General features: G+C 31.4%; 2 protein-coding genes across 2 annotated transcripts; one reads left to right on the forward strand and one right to left on the reverse strand.

Moving 5' to 3' along the window:
- Positions 1–2,220, forward strand: LOC123228955 (pentatricopeptide repeat-containing protein At1g71460, chloroplastic). Its single transcript, XM_044654481.1, has one exon. The coding sequence runs from the start codon at positions 10–12 to the stop codon at positions 2,074–2,076; it is 2,067 nt and encodes a 688-aa protein (XP_044510416.1). The 5' UTR covers positions 1–9; the 3' UTR covers positions 2,077–2,220.
- Positions 2,221–7,960: 5,740 nt separating this feature from the next.
- LOC123229175 (ethylene-responsive transcription factor ERF022-like) lies at positions 7,961–8,998 on the reverse strand. Its single transcript, XM_044654811.1, has one exon. The coding sequence runs from the start codon at positions 8,817–8,819 to the stop codon at positions 8,250–8,252; it is 570 nt and encodes a 189-aa protein (XP_044510746.1). The 5' UTR covers positions 8,820–8,998; the 3' UTR covers positions 7,961–8,249.
- Between the last annotated feature and the right edge of the window lie 4,565 nt (positions 8,999–13,563).

The following is a 13,563-nucleotide window of genomic DNA, read 5'->3' on the forward strand; positions in this document are numbered from 1 at the left end:
AGTTTGAAGATGGAAAGCAGCGCACAAGCTTGCCCATTATCTCTCTGTACGCTTATTTCCTTTCCAAATCCTCCAAACACGAAGCTCAAGTTCTTCAGACTCAATGCTTCAACGAAGTCTCAGTCCCAGTCCTTTCGGTTACATCCCCGGAGCAAACACCGCGCAAGGAGACACTCCAACAAACCAAAGCCATTCAAAGAGGAAGACGTGTTTCCCTCGTCTTTACCACTCCATTCCAAAAACCCATATGCCATTTACAAGGATATCCAAAGATTCGCCAAACAGAACAAGCTTAAAGAAGCTCTCGCCATCTTGGACTACATGGACCAAGAGGGCATCCCTGTCAACCCCACCACTTTCTCTGCTCTTTTAGCCGCTTGCGTTCGAACAAAAGCTTTGGATTATGGGAAAATAGTTCATGTTCATATTAGAATAAACGGGCTTGAGCATAATTCGTTTTTGCGGACGAAACTTGTTCACATGTACACTTCTTGTGGGTCTTTTGAGGATGCGGATAAGGTGTTTGAGGAAAGTTCTAGTAGAAGTGTGTATCCGTGGAATGCTTTGCTGAGAGGGACTGTAATCGCGGGGAAAAAGCGTTATCGTGACGTGCTTGTTAATTATATGAAAATGCGTGAATTGGGGATAGATTTGAATGTGTATTCTTTCTCTTGTGTGATCAAGAGCTTTGCAGGGGCATCTGCATTTACGCAAGGTTTAAAGACTCATGCATTGTTGATCAAGAATGGTTTTATTGATTATTCCATTCTGAGGACTACTTTGATTGATATGTACTTTAAATGTGGAAAAATTAAGCTTGCGAAACGTGTGTTTGAAGAGATTGATGATAGAGATATTGTGATATGGGGAGCAACGATTTCAGGTTTTGCACATAATAGGTTGCAAAGAGAAGCTTTAGATTGTGCTAGGGAGATGATAAGTGAAGGGACATATCCAAATTCAGTTGTGTTGACTATTTTACTTCCTGTGATTGGAGACGTTTGTGCGAGAAAATTAGGCCGAGAGGTTCATGCTTATGTGCTGAAAAGAAAGAAACTTTTAGAGCAGCCATTTATTCAGTCTGGATTGGTTGATATGTATTGTAAATGTGGAGATATGAATTCCGGAAGGCGTGCATTTTATGCAACGGTTGATAGGAATGCTGTAGTGTGGACTGCTTTGATGTCAGGCTATATCTCTAATGGAAGGCTTGAGCAGGCCTTAAGATCAATAGTTTGGATGCAGCAGGAAGGCTTCAGGCCCGATGTTGTGACAGTTGCAACTGTTATTCCTGTTTGTGCCCAGTTGCGAGATTTGAAGCACGGGAAGGAGATTCATGCTTACGCTGTTAAGAGTTGGTTCCTGCCGAATGTATCAATAACTACATCGTTGATGATAATGTATTCAAAGTGTGGAGTTTTGGAGTATTCTTTGAAAATATTTGACAGCATGGAGGGGAGGAATGTGATCTCATGGACTGCAATGATTGATTCATGCATAGAAAATGGGCATCCATATGAGGCGCTTACTGTGTTTAAGTCCATGCAGTTATCGAAACACAGACCAGATTCCGTTGCAATGTCAAGGATGTTGAGTGTCTGTGGTCAACTTAAAGCACTAAAGCTTGGGAAGGAGATCCATGGACAAGTTTTGAAGAAAGATTTTGAGTCCATTCCTTTTGTCGCTGCAGAAAATATCAACATGTATGGCATGTGTGGATTCATTGACAGTGCAAAGTCAGTGTTTGACGCTGTCCCTGTCAAGGGTGTTATAACATGGACTGCTATTATAGAAGCTTATGGATATAATGAACTGTCGCGAGAGGCACTTAGTCTTTTTAACAAAATGAGATATGGTGGTTTCACTCCAAACCATATTACTTTCAAAGTTCTTCTATCAATCTGCAACCAAGCTGGATTTGCAGACGAAGCTTGCCAGATTTTTCATATAATGTCTCGCAAGTATAACATTAAGGCATCAGAAGAACATTACTCGATAATGATTGAACTTCTTAACCGTTTTGGTCGCATTGAGGATGCTCGAAGGTTTAGAGAAATGAGTTCTTTGATATCATAACTTAGAGGCAATGGGGACTCCTTATCTCATGTTTGAACTTATAAAGTAGCTCTTGAAGCCTCCTATCTTTTTATTGATCTCCCATTTATGTCAAAATGTATAGATTTGTTGTAACTAAATGTATTTAACAATCTTGTCCCCTAACTTAAATGTGCAGAAGCCATTAACTTGGAAACTGGTTCCTAAAGTCTTGGCACAAACAAAACACGTGTAACAAAATCCTACATTCTTGGACAAACCAGACACTTAAATTAAATTATTATTCAATACTATGTCCATATGCACAAGGCTCACTAAAACATTGCAAGGGCTATGTTGGGCCAAGGTTCTCATGGGCTGACCCACATAGAATTTGGTTGGGCCAATGGTTGTCCAAGGTTGCTGACATGGCATGACATGTCACATGTTGAGTCAGCATCCTCGCAAAAAATTACTTATAAAATTCTGAAATTGTTGCCTACTTTCCCTAATATTTGTGCAAAGCTTTATTAGAAGTTCAAAATTTTGAAAATACTTCAAGTTCAAGTTCTAAAATTTATTTTAAAAAAAAAATCTTACATGGAAAATAAAATTACATTTTCAATGTATCATAGTACTTATGAAATTTTTATTTGATTTTTATTTATATTTTCCATTACATAAAATAATATAGAAAAAGATATAAGTGTTAAATTGGTTTTTAAATTATTGAACTGATAAGTAGATTACACTAAAGTAAAAACTTTTTCACGTTTCTTAGGCCTCATATTTACTACCATTCCACACCCCATTTTTGTTTTGAAATACCACTTTAAACCTTACTTAAGGTAAAAATATCCTTTTAGACTACAAAGTTTTTTTTTTTTCACCCTTTTTCCCATATAGTTCTTTTTTCCAGAAAATAAAAAAATTCCCATATCTTCTCTCTAAGCTTCTACTTCTTCACTATTCTCTTTGCAAAACAAAGCTAGGGTTTAAATTTAAATAAAATAAAAAATGATTACAAAGTTCAAATAATCTATAAACTTTGAAATTGCTCTTATGTTTTGTTCTGAAAAAAGAAAATTCTTAGTTTTTGACAAGTCATCCCAACAATTTGGCTTTGCATATGATAAAAAATGAGAAAAATCGAATAAAACTACATTTTTTAAATTTTTTAATAAAATAATAAATACAAAATATGAATCTTTTGTTAATTCTATCTGTTAAGATTTAAGAGTAAAATCTCGTAACCATATTAATTAATAATTATAGCAATATAACTGTTAATTGTTACATAAGAAAACAATTGATCTTGCTTGACTTAAAAGTTGTGCCTATTTCATTTGTAATACAAAAATAATTTTCAAAAAATAAAATAGGTTTAAGATCTTTCAATTATATGATAATAGTTTTAATTTTTGAATATTTGTGATATAATATTCAAAAAAAAATTTCAAGCTAAATTCTATGAAAAACTACATTCAAATTATATTTCAAACAAGATAGGATAAGGCTTTAATTTGCTCAAAAAGAGATTGAATTATTGTAGTTGAATTGCGTATTGTATTATGTATTAAAAATTTAATTTTTTATGTCATATATCGTATTTTATTGTAGGATGTGTATTTTAAAAAGGCCAAAGGACTATTTCCCACCCAAAGTATGCAGTTTTCTCAAGTTTCTCTCCGTTAACTTTGAAAATCCCATTTACCCACCTATGAGCTGTTAAAATTAACGGAACTCTAACTCCTAAAAAGTTTATCTCATTTCCCTCATAAAATTTTAAAAACTAACAATTTTTCCCCCAACCCAAATTTGAAAAAACAGTATTTTTCCCCTTAGGGTTTTCAATTTTTCAGAGTTAATTTTTCGGTGTCGTTTCTTCCTCTTTGACGACCTCCATGAGATGCCTCTTCCTCTTCGGCGTGGTCTCCTTCCAGCGATTGCCATGAGCATGGTCGTCGACGAAGACGCGTCTTCGTCAACGATCATGCTGAGAACAACCGTCGGAAGGAGATCGCATCGAAGAGGAAGAGGCGTCGCCTAGAGGTCGCCGGAGAGGAAGAAACGGTGCCAAAAAACTAACTCTGAAAAATTGAAAACCCTAGGGGGGGAATGTTGTTTTTTAAAACTTGAGTTGGGGAAACTTGTTAGTTTTTAGGGTTTAGGAGGAAAAATAAAATCAAATTTAAGTTTATTGTTAATAATACAGACAAAATAACAATTTTACCCTTGAAACCATTAATTTTAACCGGCCACAGGTGGGTAAATAAAATTTTCAAAGTTAACAAGGAGAAACTTGAGAAAACAGCATACCTTAGGTGGGAAATAGACATTTAGCCTTTTAAAAAATAAAATAGTAAAATATAAATACAATAACAAAAAGACTAATTGATATATCATTATTTTAGAAAATATCACAAACACATTTAAAATTTTTCATAAACACTCCTACTATATCATCATTTTCTCTAAAATTGTGTATCAACTTGTATTAGTAATAAGTATTGTATCATATTATATTGTATTAACTATTAATTAAATACACCTTAAAATATTTTTTATCAGTATCATATTTTATTATCTAATACGTATTATATATCATAAAATATTGATAACCATGAATTGAATCAATGAAGGGAAAGTTACATGAAAGACTTAAAGTTGAAACCAATAATTCTAATAGTATATTAAAGGGTTATTTGACCTAAAAGCTGAAACCGTTAAATAAAAGAATTTTGTAAGTCTAACATTAAGATTAAGATAATGATACATGATTTAAACAATCGATAAAATTATGTATACTTATTTTAGGTACATAAATATATACATACTTATTTATATCATCAAATGATTAGATAATTTTGAATTAATAATAAAATATTATTTAATCATAAAATAACATATATAAATATATATATATATTTATATATTCAAAATAGATACATATAATATTACTTTTTAAATAATATAGAAATGTCACAACGCGTATTAATTACGCGTAAAAGGATCAATTGTGTATCAATATCATATTATATATCATCAAACACTTGCATGTGCAGGAGTTATTGATTGCATAATTAAACTAAAGATGGAAACTTAAATTATGGTGAGGAATTGCCTTAATTGGTCGAGGATGTTGACTTGTCATATGAAAGAAAATAAAGCCAACCCTAATAGGGCCCATTGTAGCTTTGGACGGTGTTCAACAAAGACTTGAATTAAAGCAAAACATATTTATGTTTTCTTTTGTGTTTTATTTTCTTTTAAAGAAATTATAAATTAAGAAGATTATGTTAAAAAACAAATAATAAGAAGTTTGAAGAAGGGGTGGGGTTACAAATTAGAAAATAACTCATCCATGCTCCAATTGGGTAGATTAATTTGGAGATTCTTATGAAAAACGTGGATGAGAATCTTCTTAATTCTTTGATCCTTTTTCCCACTTTATCTATAGAAATCATTCTTGTTGAAGCCAAGAGAAAGAGAGAATCTTGATACTTATAATCGGGTATATTCTAATATACTAACTCTTAAAGTTTTACATAACTTTTTAATACGAATAAAATTAAGTATATAAATAAATTTTAATTATATAAATTAAGTATATAATTTATGATTGAATAATATAATTATTTATTTTTTTCTATTTACTAAAAAATTATTCAATTAAATATTATTATACTAAATTATATAAATAAATTTGTATAATATGTTTCCTTTACAAGATAGTTACCCTTGACTATTGAAAATACAGGTTTTAATTATTATTCTTAAAACGACAGAACACCCTGAAGTATAATATAATAACAAAAGTTAATTAGTAAAGTTGTCAAAATTTATAGGCCAAAAGACTAGTTTCCACCTAGGGCTGGATTCGAGCCGAGCCAGCTCGAGCTTGAGCTCGAGTTCGGCTCGGCTCGGTTTGAGCCCGAAACGAGCCGGGCTCAGTTCGGCTCGATCGAGCTCGAGCCGAGCCCGAGCTGGCTCGGGTTGGCTCGGTATATTTTTTTAAAATTTTTTTATACAAAACGACGTCGTTTTGATCCATATATATATACAAAACGGTGTCGTTTTGATATAAAAAACGAGCCGAGCCGAGCCATTACCGAGCCGAACTGAAAACGAGTCGAACTCGAGCCGAGCTGAATTCGGCTCGAGTCGAGCTCGAGCCGAACTCGAGCCGGCCATTAAAAAGTCAAGCCGAGCCCGAGCTGGCTGCGAGCCGAGCTCGGCTCGGCTCGAATCCAGCCCTATTTCCACCCAACTTTTATCCTAATTTTAAAAACACACTTAAGATAAATGAAAAACTCAAACACGCATCTATGGATAACTGCTATTAAAATTTTCAGTTAGAGAAAAGAGTAAAATCATCATTTTACTACTAAACTTTAAAACTTTAAAAGTTAATATCATTTTCCTCTCAAGTTTTTAAAACTAACATTTCACTTATTCTCAAATTTTGAAAATTTTAGATTTCACCTCTAGGGTTTGTATCCCTTTTCTAACCACCACCATTCTGGCCAACAACCAACGTTTTCCACTTATCTTTCAAATTAGATCACGAAGGACAATTTTGTTGTCTAAAAATCGTGATAAAGGACGACACTTTGTTATGACAAAATGTCATCTTTTGTCACTTCTTCCCAATCTAGACAATAAAAACTTGTCCTTTGTTGGAGAAGATCATTGACTGAAAATTGTTTAATTATAGAAGAAAATTATTAGTTTTTTAAAATAAGGGAAAAAAATAATATAAAATTTTAAGACTTTAGGGTCTAGGGGTAAAATAACTATTTTATCTTTGTTTCCAACTAAAATTTTAGCAGTAATTAGCCTATAGATAAGTATTTAAATATTTTATTTACTGTAGTTATACTTTTGAGGTTTAACTAAAACTTGCAGGACAAATATTCTTTTAGCCAAAATTTCCTTTTCCCAAAAGGATAATTCTAAATTTTAGAACTGTGACCTGATTAGTTGGTATTGCATAGAAAATTTAAATATTAATAAGAAGACTTTTGTTTTGGTACTCATAATATGTGTACATAGTTTTTATATATAATTTGAATATATAAATAACGTATTATTATAAAATTAAATATTATTTTTTTAATTCAAAAGTATTCAATTACAAGATAATACATTATCTATGTATTTAAATTATATATAAAAAATATGCACATATAATTTTATTATTTCAATTAAACACACTACATATTAGTTGAGAGAGTAGAGACGTGAATTAGGCTAGGTTGGCTTGTGACCTAACCCAAAGTTAAGAAAAAAAGCTCAACACAAAAAGGCCTGACCCATGGGTTGTTTGAGCTAAGCTATAGACCAATGGGTCGACCCAACATGACCATTATCGTTGATGATTTAAAAAATAAACATAATTTAAAAAAAATTTAATAAAAAAATATTTTTCAAAATAATTAACGGATTAACCCGGTTCAGATTTATGTATATAGAGTAAGACTATGAGTCTCATACTTTCATTATATCAATTTGGTTCATTATTATTTAGGTCTTATACTCGATAGGCCTTACAGGATTTGGCCCTGTCCGACCCAATGCCATCTCTTTTAAGAGAGAGAGAGAGAGAGAGAGAGAGAGAGAGAGAGATACATGATCAATAGTCACTTAACACCAACTCTACTTCATAATTTTTAATTCTAAATGAAACTTCGTCGTACCAATTTATGTCCATGCTGCTCAAATTTTCACTGGTTTTAGACGCCCATGTGCTTTGACATGGCTCATACATTTTTCCAATTGGAAATGTAATTACCTACTATATCTTGAAATTTTACTCTAAAATATAATAAAAAAGACTATATTATTAAAATAATATTATAAGCATTTAACGTTGAGATAACTTTAAAAGAAAGAAACGAAATTAAGATTACAGAGTAAACCCATATAAATAAATAAATGTACTTTCATTATACATAAAGAATTTTGAAACAGCTGCACATTTTCTTGCACTGTTCTCAATAGCAGTAGTACCCAACAAAATTGAGCATCTTTTACACACTAAATGAGTTCGAAAAAAAATTAACTCATCAATTTCAATTGACTCAGAAATAAATCATTTTTTTAAATTTATTTCACCCCTTTGGGATGAATAATTGATATGAATATTCAATAATTCAACTAATTAATATGTTTTCGACCTAAATGTTTTGATTTATGATTAATTAATTAATTAATTAATAATCCCATATAGATTCGACGAGCTGCATATCTTGATCCTCTTCCCATTCACCACTAAAACTTTGAAAACTTTCAGAAAACCCTCCCTCACCTAACGAGAACGTCCCCGCTCCCAACTCCATCCACATCTTGGGCGAATCCAATGGTGATTCATTGATAGCTTGTATCTGACTCGGCGACAGTCCAATTCTAACTGGCCCTAAATTATTACTTTCAACTTCACTGACACCTTCGCCGCCTTCATTGGGTGATCTTCTGAACCTAAGAGCCGCCTGTTGAGCCGCTATTTGAATGTCTTCAGAGGAGGAACTCGCCGGCCGAGGGAGGCTGTCGACCAGCTCGGGAAAGTTGAGGTGAGCTGCGCGTCCTCTCAGGTGCAATGCAGCAACGTCATAGGCTGCAGCTGCCATTTCCGGTGTCTCATAGCTGCCAAGCCAAATTCTTGCTTTGGTCCCCGGTTGCCGAATTTCAGACACCCATTTGCCCCATTTGCGCCTGCGGACGCCGCGATAGGTTGGCTCCGGATGGTCATTGTGGAGGGCGAGGCCTTGTTGGTGATGTTCCATTTGGGTGGTTGAGTTATATTGGACTGAGATTTGAGTGAGACTTTAGAGGAGTGAGGACTAAGGCTTTGAGGAATATTTATAGAGAAGAAGAGCAAAGGATTTAGGTAGGTATATTCTGTTGAACACCTAGATGTTTCATAAATATACATTTCCCCTCACAATCAAGTTTCATGTAAAAAATGCTCCTCCTCAATTGTCACAGAATCGAAACCTTAAGGGTAGTTACTTGTAATGATTTCAAATGTCAAGGGGGGACAGTAAGATAGAAATTAGAGTTCAGTGTGGCTGAATATTATGGTTGGGAGTGAGTTTCCAAGTAACTACGTATGTTGAGTGGGGAAGAGGCTGTCAATGCGTGTGCAATATTCACATTTTCTTTGTTGTATTTATTTCAAGATGATGTCCGCATGCGATCACATCACACCCCCACCTTCTACTTCATTCTAATTAATTCTACACCATTTTTAAATATTGATTTAAGTTTAGTACTTATCATGTATTATTATGCATGTTCTAGGGTTTTCATCAGCAATATCTATACTTAGTTGAACCTAATTGACAAGGGGTAAAACCAAAAAAATATATGCATTCCCAGGAAGGTTTTTTTTTTTTTTTAATTACTAGCAAGTGAAAATTATTGATCTTGTTAAATGTGGATATATTTAAAAAGAGAAATAAATTATAAAAAAATTATCTGAAAATTAAAGATGAATGGTGTAAAAATATAAGAGAGAAGAAGGTGTATTTTTTTATTTCATATAAGAAAAATAAAGAAATGAAATTATTATAATTAACTATTATGAATAACAGATATTTTTAAATAAGTAGAATAATAAACTCTTAACTTAATTTTACCCTTAATCAAAACTCTTATTAAACAATCAGAAACACCCGTTAAATTGTTATTAATGAAATTATATCATCAACTATTTGATCATGATACAATAATGAATGACATTTTTAGATTTTTACGGAAGTTCTTTTTGAAAAGTTTTGAAATGGCATGTAACATGAGTTTTGTAAATTTGATTTATGATCATTGACAAAATTAATTACTGAAAAAAGACTTATAAATAATGAGGTTCACTTTTTAAATATATTGAAAAGATCACTTTATGTAAAAAATAAAAAAAATTATTTGTTATGTCAATTCTTAAGATTAATTACCAAATAATTAATCCAAAAAAGCAGAGAATCAAGGGCTGAGATTTTTCTAAATTAATCAAAGAAAAGTTAATTTTCTCCTTCTTGGTAATCTAAATAAAATATAGAGGAAAAAAAAAAATATTATCTATCACCTTCATAGGCTATTTCTTAAAATCTGGCAGAAGTTTCCTACATGAATGCTAGAGGTTGACACGTGTCAGTCAAAGTAGACCCACTGACTTGAACTTTCTGTGGAGCTGGAAACCCGTACGTAGCTTTCTAAAAATAAAATAATTAATTGCTGTTTCTGAATAATTAAAAAAGGCTTAATTGTTGATTAATAATATTAATTAAATCTAATATACGTTAAATCAATGTTAAAAAGTGAAGAGAGTCCGACCTCAACATGTTTTTGCTCCATAACCAGTGGGATTACACGTTATTCATGGTAAACAAAATTAAAATTAAAAGAATTAATTATAATTAGCCTTCTTAATCTTATAAATTCTAGAAATCTTTTGACTCATGTCTCCTGTTTCTTATTTATATTTCTAAAGTTTTGGAAAAGATTCTGTCTAAATTCTGCATGTTACTTCATTATTTTAGCCATGTATCATCACTTTCCATTTTTGGAATTGGGCTTCCTTATTGTACGTACATAAAGTTAGCTTCATTGCATAATTCTTTTCATTTAAGAAAAAATAAATTAAAATATATTCTCTTTGTATTAACACTACAACGTTATTAAATATAGGCATTTATAATAATACAGTATATGAATATTCTCTAGTATGAACCTAAAAGACTTTTCAAATAATAAATAATCTCTATTAAGCAATAAAATTTTACAATTTTCAATACGAGAAACTTATTGAATTTTTATGTTCAATTGCTAATTCAAGGTGATAAAATTGCATTTAAGATTAAATTTACGTAAATGAGCTAAAATCGGTATAATGTGTAAGATATTAGCATAAATTATAAAATATTGAATCAAATATAAAATTTGTAAGAATTCTTTTCGACTGAGTTATATTCTTAGAATTCATAAAACCACTTAAATTCTTTTGGATTGTAGTAATTGATCTTTATCTTTTTAGATCATTTTGCATGATGACTGTCAATGAATAAACTATTATGTTATGTTTGGAGAGGAAATTTATCTGAGAATATAGGAGATTCAGTAAAACTATATACGTAACCAATGATATGTTTATATATGATTGAATATTACTTTATCTCTAATTCAATTATATAATAATATATTATTATTTTTATATAAGAATGTATATATAATACTATTTATAAAACATTATTAAATCAGTTTATAAAAAGTCTAATGATATTATGGCCCAAACTAATTATACATTGAGGTTAGGACTGGACTGAAGTCGAATCAAGTTTGAGTTTGACTCGATTTGTAGTAAATTGAGCTCGAGTTTGGACTCGTCGAGCTCGCTTCAAATAATCTCGAACTCAGTTTGTTTCAAAAGAGTCAAACTCGAGTTTGATTCGAGATTGAGCTTTAAACTAGCTCATTTTAATATATATTAGTCAAAACGAAATCATTTTGTATCAAAATTTTTAGTTCGCGAGTTTGATAAGTTAAACACTTCAAAGTTCAAGCTTGAAAATGTTGAAATTTCAAGCTTAAACTCGAGTTCATTTGACTTTAACTCATTTTGAACTCGTTTAAATTGAGTTAAAACTTAAACTCAAATTAGTTTAATTCAAATCTAACTTTAATTGAGATCATGCTAGATAGGTGAGAAATTCTAAATTATCATGTTAAACTTACCTATAATTTATATTAAACTATTTAATTATATAAATTATAATGATTAATATTCCAGGATAAACATTTTTAACATCCTATATATATACATTTTTATTACTTACCTTTTTATGTGGTGTAAAACGTATTTAAACGGGAACATTTTCCACCATTATTATTGGTGGCACATCACATAGACTTGATACAAAAATGACGTGCTTTTACTTATACCGACCAAATCAACCAATTATATCTAAAAGTTATTAAAATTTCTACGTCAAACTCTTTCACTATTTCAGTCATTAGTCAGGAAGCTTCTGAAAACAAAGTAGCTAGCTAGCTGGATCTTAGCTAGTCCCCTCACAACAAAATTGTTCTGTCTTCCATGATACAATCTTAATTTCTTTATTTCTATTGACCTTTTTCTAAATTGGTTGCACCGCCACAATCTCTCCCCGTACTCACGTACGGTTGGTTGTTGCCTCCTCCACCGGCGGCTGCCGGTTGATTCCACCTGTACCTAGTAAACCGTCCATATTGTATTTATGTGAGCCTTCGTATTTCGAAAGTCATGGTTATTTGATTGATGCATTACGAAGAAAAATTGGAATTTTGTGTACTTGGTCAAGGTAGAAAATCGTGCCCACCGTCCCAAAAATTAAAACAACTAGTTAATTGTCCTTTTTGAGACAGTATTATGATATTGGTCATTTTTCCAGATAAGCTTGGACTCAGAAAATGAGTGTTGGATATTCGTCCATCTGTTCATGTAATAATCCAACATGTTTTGCGTGTTTATATATATGGAATTATTGTTCGTTTAAAATGAAATTTAAATTCAATTTTTATATTAAAAATTAGACAAAAAATATGAAAATATATTTAATAAAAATGAATCAAAATAGTTTTTAAATAAAATTATAGAAATTAGTATAAAATTAAAAACAGGTGAAACTTTTTTTTTCCAGGTGAAATTAATATATACACGTGAGTCAAACCCTAAAATATTTTATGTGATGAAATGGTACGTTTGAACGTGAAGGTTGCGTCTTGCGCGTGTCTCCAGAAGTGAAAGGATATTTATCACAAATTCACAAGGCGGTGGTTGTGCATGAAGTGGACTAGTCTCCGTATTCGAACAAAAAACGATGCAACTTGGTGTCCCTCTGTAGAGCGTCTTATCAGAAATGCGGTGGTGTGCCAAATTGGGTATGGTTTACGGATTGCGTCATGTCAAAGCAAAAAAGTCTTGTGAGCCGGTCCACGGAAGACAAATTCATGAGCCACACCCCTGTAGGCTTTTAACGGACTAGCTTGTTATATTATATAATTTTTATTTTTCTAAAAATTTTAGCTTATTTTTTTAATTCGTTTGTGAGCCACGTTGACCACGGGCACAATCATGTTTCTAATAAGAAGAATGAGTCACTTACTGAAATATTTATAGTAATTCAATTTCAAAAATTGATGATGGATGATTTTTTAAATCTATAAAATTGGAGTGTACATGTCTGAACTGAAATAATTGAACTGAATTGTTTAAAAATTATAGTTTGATTTAAAGAATGGTTTGATTTAATTTTAGAAATTCAGTAAAAATAATTTATGATTTATTGTTTGGTTTCAATAAGTATGAAATCGGAGGAATCGTAATCCATTTTTTTCAAAAGTGTTTTTTTTGATAAAACAAAGTTCATTTTGTTAATTTAGTTAACAAAACTCAATTAAAAACTTAACTTTCTTATATAGTATTCTTCAACTCACAAAATTTCTCTTGAGAAATATCTCTTTGAAGGATTCTATTCAAATAATTGTGATTAACAA

Source organism: Mangifera indica, chromosome 11, assembly GCF_011075055.1.
Source record: "Mangifera indica cultivar Alphonso chromosome 11, CATAS_Mindica_2.1, whole genome shotgun sequence".
Lineage (NCBI taxonomy): Eukaryota > Viridiplantae > Streptophyta > Magnoliopsida > Sapindales > Anacardiaceae > Mangifera > Mangifera indica.